We start from the raw sequence: 9,243 nt of genomic DNA on the forward strand, positions 1-9,243 counted from the left end.
TTTCATGAGATTACAATTTTAAAAAAAACAGCGATTTAAAATAACTCTTTGTTTGAATTAAACACTAGAGATTACTTCATTTTTGTCAATTTTTTAGCCTCAGTGGTCTTAAGCTATGGACACTCAACCAGGCAAAATAAGTTTAGAAATAAAAGTTAAATATGTCACTCAGTTATCATTACCATTTAACCTCCAAATAGAAGCTGAGCTTTATGTTGCAAGTATAAAACAAGTTCACTTTCCTACCTGCTCTCCTAATCCCTTGGTTCTCTCAGAGATTTTAAAAAAAACCTATTCCCGGAAGAAAAGAGGTGGGAGCTAAGGATGGTTTCATGGTTATTGATCATCTGCATTCCACAAGGTTCAGTGCCACTGCCTTCTGTCTGCTTCCTCACTCTTGGTCTAATTCTGCAACAGCACAACATTGCCAATGAAGCTAATAGTGTACAGTGCTCACTGCTGCATGCTACATATCTGCTTGATGGCTCCCACCCGCCTCATCCTCCTAAAGCGCTAACTCTTCCTGCCTCTGCACTCCTCAAGCACTCAGGCACCTCCCCACCTCTGCTGCTCCAGCGCCACCACTAACAGTTCATCCAAACATGTGCATCTCGCTTATCCCTTCTGACACATCGCAGTCATGGGAACAGGGGGCAGTGCTGTAAGAGACATTTGGAAAACTGGATCATAATTTGGAGTTCACCAATGTTATGAATGCCGTGCTGGGTCTAGCTGACCCCATGGGAAGGTTGGCATCTGCAGAACACTGAGCAACTGCCTGAAATACATACAGACTTTTAGCCATCTGTCGGCAGCATCAGCTGCAAGGTGAAAGTGGGATGAGTGACCTTGACCTTACTTCAGGTGCCCAAGGAGACACAGTGATGTCAGCGGGCACCCAGACAGAGGAGACACCATGCAGAGACCATCCATTCATTTCCTTCCAAGGCACACCAGGAGGTGCCTATCCTCTCCAGCTCTGCCCTACCTGCAATCCTTAACCCTACAGAAGGTTGCAGCTAGGAAAGGCACTAAGCAGGTCTAGGCCCTAGGTCTAGGTCTAAACATTCCAGGCTGTGTCTGCCCAACTTATTTAGGCCAACAGGATCCACCACAGGCACCAGGGCTGCACTTGGATGTTGCGGAAAAGGAAGACGCTCTGAGGGCAAATAGGTGGCAGGGGTGACAGATCTTAGCAAATACTTTCTAGTGATTGTCACAACTGAAAGGACTGGCTATGCCATTTCAGTTGGCAGCTAGGAGCTGTGGGTCTTGAGTCACATAGGCTATACCAGGGAAGTACAGCCGATTTCCTTCCCTAAAGAACATTACTGTCTCAGATTGGTTTTCCCACTTATCAACAATGATTTCATGGGTATCATTAGACTCATAATTCCAGAATTTTATTGAATTCAAATTCCACCCTCTGCCATGGTAGGAGTCAAACCCTGGTCACCTGAACATACACCTGGATCAAGAGTTGAATGAAAATACCACTTGGCCTTTGCATCTCCTTCAAGCCAAGCGGCTTGCTTGATTGAAACCACATCCACAAACATTGGGTTGAATTATGTACAAGTTGAGCTCTATATAAATTGCTATTTAATTTCTTTTACAGGCTCTGCAGATAATATACTTGCTTATATAAAGAAATGCCGAAGATTGATTATAATTCTCTGTGAAGAATATTTGGACAATCAATGCAGCTCTACCTATGAACTAATGACTGGACTGTATCAGGTATTGGTTGAAAGAAAAATAAAACCAATACTTATTGAATTTAAACCTCTAAGCAGCCCTAAGTTACTACCAGAGTCCCTTCAACTTGTTCTGAAGTCAAGAAGAGTTGTGAAATGGAAGGGTAATGAGACGATTTTGAAAAATTCTTATTTCTGGAAGAAGCTGCGATACCTGATGCCAGCTAAACGTGTTCAACGAGCAAAACATTCACAACATAATGCGGTTTTATAAAGCAATGATTGATTGAAATAAGTTAAAGGTTTGCTATAATTTTGTTTTCCCTAATATCGATTCAAACTGTATTTGTGCCACACTTGGCAAAAGTAAGTTTCCATGTCAGCGATAGTGTGGGTTTTGAATTCTAGCCACTTCTGCTTCAGTGACATTTAGATGAAAACCACTGCAATAGAAGGAACATTGCAGCAATTGTTTGTGCATTTATTTATGTTGCTCAAATTAATCCACTGTTGTAAGTTTAGCAGGAAACAGTAAAAGTTTTGCCCACGTTTGAGACATATGTGAAGAGACGATACCTGCAAGAAAAGTGATATAATGTTTTTGAAGCTACTAATCATTAGTTGGCAATTGTTGAGTTTGGCAGATCCAGGCGTTGCTACTGTATATTGATAGATAAAGACAGAATTTGATACACAGGCACAAGTGAATTTATGTGTTGTGCTCAGTTTCATTATGAAGGCTAAAATTTGCTATAAGTGTTTTTTTGCTTTTTATTTTATAAAGTATTACAGAGAATAATTCATTTGCAAAGTGTCACTTCAAAGGGTTACTTTATAGACTATACAAATTCCCTGAGGGCACACAGCACCACTGGCTCTCACATACATGGGCTTTGGCATCCCCCATTGGGATCACTGAAGCTGCATTCCTCAAAGACATTTTTGCTGCTACTTGAGCTACATTAAAAAGGACATGCCCTTACAGTTTGGAAATGAGAGCAAAGGTCAGATTCTTACCAAAGAGGTATGAAGTTTTTGAGTCAGGAAATTTTCAAGTACACCTGTCCCTTCAGAGATTACCCTGCAGGCGTGGTTTTCACTTTGTGGAGCTGGGTCAAGATTAAGTCAAGCCCACCCATTTCAGAAGCAGTCTGAATTCAGTTTACAGAGGTGCTGTGTGCTGAGACAGGATGGTCAGAATGCCCTCCTCAGTTCTGTTGGATTTCACCTCAGTTGTATTATAGGTGGTTGTTGGGCTCATTAGTCCAAGCCACTCACATCCCATCCCCAACATCCAAGACTCCCTATGAAGCCTCCATGCACCCCAATGTCACTTCCATGCTCCCTATATCTCTTCTGTGACCCCTGAAATAACACATGCTCGCTCACTCCATGCACACTATTGAAAGAATGAATCATAGAATAACAATGGCAAGCCTTGAAATGGACTCAAGTTGTTTAAAATCTGCCCAGAAAATATGGCTGCACTTAAAACCTAATAAATATGTTCATCAAACAGAATCATTCTCAGTTTTACCTTACTCTTTTCCTCTTAGTCTTGTCGAGATAAACACATCGGCTTTGAAAGAAGTATCTTGAAGCAATAAATCTTAAAAATAACATCATAACGATGTCAATCCATCAAAATGGACACTCCGCTTCAGTTTTTGTAGAAAAGACCTCCTCTTAGAGCTAATCATTAGTGAACCTTAACAAAACGTTAATTGTGTTTTCTGTCTTTAAATGTTGCCAGACCTGCTGAGCTTCTCCAGCAGAGATACTAAGAAGTGCCGATGCTGGAGTCCAGTAACGCAGTGTGGAGCTGGAGGAACACACTCAACATTGGAGGAACAGGAAAGTTGATATTTCGGGCCAGGGCCCTTCTCCAGCCCTCTGTTTTCAGTTCAGATTTTCAGCATCTGCAGTTCTTTATTTTTGTGTTAGTGAACTTTGGGACTCTGCGTTTAGCTTTAATAATAGGGCCATTTTGTTTCAGTTGCTTCCGTTCAGTGGTTAAGGGAACATTCCAACCTTTAGAGATAGGGTTGGAGAATGAGAATGAGAGCGAGATCGAGAGAGCAATGTATACCTGTTGTTCAGGTGAATATCTGACATGGAAACCCATCATCATGTATAAGTATTTTAATCACCAAATCAAGGCATTGTGAAATCTCTGCACCCACTTACCTCACAATAGGGATTTTCCCTTCATCCCACATGAATATATCAGAAATCAAAGTCAGAAGCCAAACAACACCAGGTTATAGTTCACAAGGCTTATTTGAAATCACACAAGCTTTCGGAGCGCAGCCCCTTCATCAGGTGCAGTGAGAGAGCAGGACACACAAACACAGTTTATGGGCAGAGAGATCAAAAGATCATACAACTGGTGTGAGTGGAGTGTCAGTTAATAAGTGTCAACAGGTGACCAAGAGTTTTAGTTGGTGAGTAAAGTGTCAACAGCTGAATAACCAGCAAAGGGATGACTTATAACTCAAATTAAATGAGGCAGAGAGATAATTACAAAAAATTCAAAATAAGTTGGTTATTGACACCAACTAAACGACTGGAATTGCATGCACGGAACATGGATATCAGTGATTCTATATTATAACAAGGTGTTGAGGTGGATGAACGCAGCAGGCCAAGCAGCATCTTGGGAGCAGGAAAGCTGACGTTTTGAGAAGAGTCTAAGCCCAAAACGTCAGCTTTCCTGCTCCTTAGATGCTGCTTGGCCTGCTGTGTTCATCCAGCACCACACCTTGTTATCTCGGATTTTCCAGCATCTGCAGTTCCCATTATCTCTGTGATTCTACGTTGTTGTGTATCTCGAAGGCTGCCATGGAAGATGCTTGTCTGAAGATTGGAGGCTGAATGTCGTTTGACTGCTGAAGTGTTCCCCACTGGAGAGAACGTTCCTGTCTGGTGTTTGTTGTGTGGTCTCCATTCGTCCGTTATCGTAGCATCTGCATGGTTTTGTCAATCTACTATGCCTTGGGGCATCCTTACCTGCGGTGTATGAGATAGGCAACATTGGTCGAGTCTCACAAGTATCTGCCGCACACATGGTGGATGGTGTTCCCACATGTGATGGTAGTGACCTCATGTCATGCAGAGGTTGCCCTGGCAGGGTTGTATGGTGTTGTGGTCGATGTTGTCCTGAAGGCTGGGTAGTTTGCTGCGAACAATGGGCTCTTTAAGGTTTGTCGGTTGCTTGAAGGTGAAAAGTGGAGGCATATGGAAGATCTCCGTGAGATGCTCACCAACATTGATGACGTGTAGAAGGCTGTGAAGAACATTGTGTAGTTTCTCCGCTCCAGGGAAGTTTTGGATGATTGAGAATGCTCTATCGGCCATTTTCTGTGCCTGCCTTTTAAAAAAGGTCATTGCAGTTTTTCATTGTGGTACATTGGAACTGGCAATTGATGAGTTGAACATCGTACCCCATCCTTGAAAACCTTCAGGTATCCATCACATTCCTATGGCTATGTCGGGGGCATCTTGAAACCCATTGTACAGTGAACCCCCGCTTCTGTTGCAACGCCACAGATTTCTTACAGAAACTTAGCACCCACAGACCATTGAACCAGGAACACATCATCATAATGGACATTTCAGCACTTTGCACGGCATACCCCGTGGCATTGATGCAACAGTCTCAGTACTCAACAGCAACAACTGCCCACTTCCAGATGCCATCCTATAACTAACTCATCCACTCCATCCTCAAGCACAATGTCTTCACCTTCGACAAGTTCTTCATCCAGATGCCTCCACTTTGGGCCTTCGAACAACTGCCAAACTACCAGCCTTCAGGACAAGATTGACCACAACACCACACAACCCTACGATGGCAACCTCTGCAAGACATGTCAGATCTCTGACATGGGCACTACTATCACATGTGGGAATACCACCCACCATGTGCGTGGCAGATACTTATGTGACTCGGCCAATGTTGTCTATCTTGTACACTGCAGGCAAGGACGCCCCAAGGCATGGTATATTGACGAAACCATACAGATGCTACGACAACGGATGAGTGGACACCCTGCAACAATCGCCAGACAGGGATGTTCCCTCCCAGTGGGGGAGCACTTCAGCGATCAAGGGCATTTGGCCTCGGATCTTCAGGTAAGTGTCCTCTAAGGTGGACTTCGAGATACACAACAACGCAGAGACTGGCGAAGTTCTGTACCCATGAAGATGGCCTCCAGTGATCTTGAGTTCCAAGTCATACTACATGTGACCCCACTGTACTGTTCTGTGCCTGTAAAATCTTCCTTACTGTCATGTTTTGACAGCATGCACTCGATAAATTGTTGTGATCTCTCTACCTTGATTAGTTTGTACAGTTTTGAAATTGGCATGCAATTCAAGATATTTAGTTTGTCTCCAGCATCACCTTTATTTAGAATTTTTTGTAATTATCTCTGCCTCATTTAATTAGGTTATAGGTCATCTCTTTGCTGATCATTCAGCTGTTGACACTTTATTCACCCACTAAAACTCTTGGTCACCTGCAGAGACTTATGTTCTGACACGCCACTCACACCAGTTGTATGATCTTTTGAACTCTCTGCCTATAAACTGTGTCTATGTGTCCTGCTGTCTCACTGCACCTGATGAAGAGTGTTCCAAAAGGTTGTGTGATTTCAAACAAACCTGTTGGATTATAACCTGGTGTCATTGTGGCTTCTGGCTTTGTCCATCCAAGTCCAACACCGGCACCTCCATATCAGAAATCCAAAGCACGGTTTAACAGAACCAAGATGAGGAATGTTTGATTGGTCATTGGAGTACTGCAAGAGTGTGACTAACTTAAACCTCACAGTTTACGTTATTGGCTTCCTGTTACTTGTCTCGTTGGAACTGCCTTACCTCTTACCAAATTCCCTGTGAAGGTCACTTGCAGCCAAATCTGAAATAATTGATCTACTCAAATATGTTCAGAGTTAGAGTAGGATAGATCAAAGGCAATATAAATCCAATTTACTATAGTGATACCATACACAGTAGGATGCTGCTTCAAAATACCCCTAAATGCTACATGCTATTTTGTATTTTTACTTTTATATTCCAGAAGTTTTTTTATATATCAATGTTGGTGCTGAAAGGGTTTCTCTGACTTATTTGTGTGATGTGTTTGTGGTTAGGTGTCAGGATATGATAAGGTGGACAAACCGAAACTGATTCAGGATGGTAGCTATTCCTTGATAAAGGTTTAGGATTCCATTTTTCCCTACTCCGTTCCTATAGCCAAAGAGTACACAACAGCCTTCTCCAGGAATGTGAAACCTATATAATTCCTGCATCATCTTCAAGTTGGGGTGTATTTCATTGTGTTTTATGTCACCTTGTGATTGCAGTTGGAGAACTTTTGAGATAAAAACTGAAGTGGTGATTAAATCAGTCACAAGCCTAACCGTTTCATTCAGGACATCACAGTTTACATCCTGTTTGAACAGGTTGAGTCATTTTTCCAAATTACACTTTGACTGAAGCATTTTAACATTTCATTTCAGGCCTGTGACCTTTCAATAGAATTGGGAAAAGTTAGAGATGTAAAGAGACTCATTTACAGCTCCAAGTTTTTCTAGTTCTGATGAAAGATCACAGACCTGAAACATTAATTGTTTGTTACACAAACATTACATAAGCACTGCCTAAACTGCTGAGTGTTTTGCAGTTCTGATTTTAATTTAGATTTCCTTCATGCGTTGTAATTGGCTTTTTAATTGTTGTTTATCGACTGTCTTTCTCCCCAGTAATTATTTTTTCCTCACTGAGAAAGCATAGATGAAGAGTTGAAAGTGTCCTCTTGTTTTCAGGCTTCCATCATTGCTAGCTCCATCAAAGCCTGTGTTGAGAGGCTATTGAATTGGGACTGTATTCTCTCAGCAGAATAAGAAATGCACTCAATGAAGCATTCAAGACTATGAAACAATACTAAGAGATTGGTTTGGGTAAAGTCATGTTATCATGGTTTAGTTGCAGGCTACTGCAATGAAGTCCATTAAGTTTGAGCAGATCCACGTCTAAAACTACTGCAGATGTTTCTCATCAGTCTGCTCAGATGTGGGAACCGGTGCTATTTGATCACAGGCCTTCTAGCCTAGAGTTTGGAACACTACCATTACACTACACTGCAGTACGATTGGGACAAATCAATCTGTCAGAAATATGATGACACACTCTAGAGCAGATGGAATGTAAATCCACACCTTCTGTCTCAGAGGTAAGGTCACTACTACTGTGCTACAAGGATCTTTCCTAATGAACTTGTTCAGAGATTGTAATATACATCTCTGGAGGGGTTTGGACTTGAACCCAGGTCCCCTGGATCAGAGTAGGGACAGGAATAACACCACTTTAGAGCAAACCTGCCAGGGCTGTTATTCCAGCAATTAATACTTATCAGTTGTTACATAAGACAGAGGTCCATTGTGTGATGTGAGGAGAACTGCTATAAGCCTTCAGCTCCATGTCCTAAATTAATTTAGACTTTTGACTTGCAGTGCCTTAAAGAGAAGCAATGCCTTTTAGATTATGTAAGAGACCCCTGCCACTGAGGTCTGACTTTGACTCTATAAGTTTAAGAATTATACTGTAGTAGCTATATAGCTTTTCTTCGTTGCTTATAAACATGTAACAGTTGAATATATCCTGCAATATTTTTGAACGAAGCTTGTTATCAGGTTTAGCACATTGTTTGGCTTTATGCACTGATTTTATATATGCTTTTCATAGATTTTAAGCTGAAGTAACTTTGTAATCACTGTATTAATTTTAAAGCTCTTTTAAGGCGCCATGCCCTTTTGCTATTTCTGATTAATTTGTGCCAGTCACCAACAGCAACTTTAGAAATTGACAGCAGCAAGTAGTTCTCTCAATCAAAACTTTGATAAGTGCCTTTGTTGTTGATGATTATATAGAACATACAGTACTGATACCGATATGTCAATGAGGTATGTAGGACAATCAGGTGAGGTGTTAGACATTAGGACCAGGCACAACGCACTCTCTTACCTCCAAATAAGCAGACAGAGACTATTTTTATGGGTCCCTGTTGTTAGGAATGCATATACATATGGACAGTCAGAAATTGGAAAATGGAACTGTCTGGACAAACTTGGGTTGAAGAGGATTTATCAAGTGATTTCCTGGAAATGAAAGGTCAGAAGGTCAATAAGAACAATGAATTATTTGCTGCTTAAGACTATAAGATGTAGGAACACAAGTCAGCCATTTGGCCCATCAAGACCACTCAGCCATTCAAGGAGCTCGTATCTGATCTGTTTCACTTTCCTGCTTTATCCTCATAACTTTTGATTCCCTCAAGGATGACAAATCTGTCTAATGATAACAAAACACGGTGTGAAGCTGGATGAACACAGCAGGCCAAGCAGCATCAGAGGAACAGGGAAGTTGACATTTTGGGTCAAGACCCTTCTGCAGAAATGGGCGAGGGGAAGGGGATTCTGAAATAAATAGGAAGAGGGGGGAGGCGGATAGAAGATGGATAAAGGAGAAGATAGGGTGAGAG

The 9,243-nt window shown here is 41.7% G+C and overlaps 1 protein-coding gene across 8 annotated transcripts in view; it reads left to right on the top strand.

Annotated features, from left to right (window-relative positions):
* The window catches only part of LOC125453099 (interleukin-18 receptor 1-like), a 63,717-nt gene extending 60,454 nt beyond the window's left edge, over positions 1 to 3,263 (top strand). For 7 of the 8 annotated variants that reach the window (XM_059646928.1, XM_059646924.1, XM_059646923.1 and 4 more), the window contains one exon: positions 1,619 to 3,263. In XM_059646928.1, the coding sequence (XP_059502911.1) occupies positions 1,619 to 1,971 (353 nt within the window). In that variant the 3' untranslated portion in view covers positions 1,972 to 3,263. The remainder of the gene's footprint in view (positions 1 to 1,618) is intronic. The other variant, XM_059646929.1, reaches the window with a different exon arrangement.
* Positions 3,264 to 9,243: the final 5,980 nt, after the last annotated feature.

The sequence above is a fragment of the Stegostoma tigrinum genome, chromosome 6, assembly GCF_030684315.1.
Source record: "Stegostoma tigrinum isolate sSteTig4 chromosome 6, sSteTig4.hap1, whole genome shotgun sequence".
NCBI classification, from domain to species: Eukaryota; Metazoa; Chordata; class Chondrichthyes; order Orectolobiformes; family Stegostomatidae; genus Stegostoma; species Stegostoma tigrinum.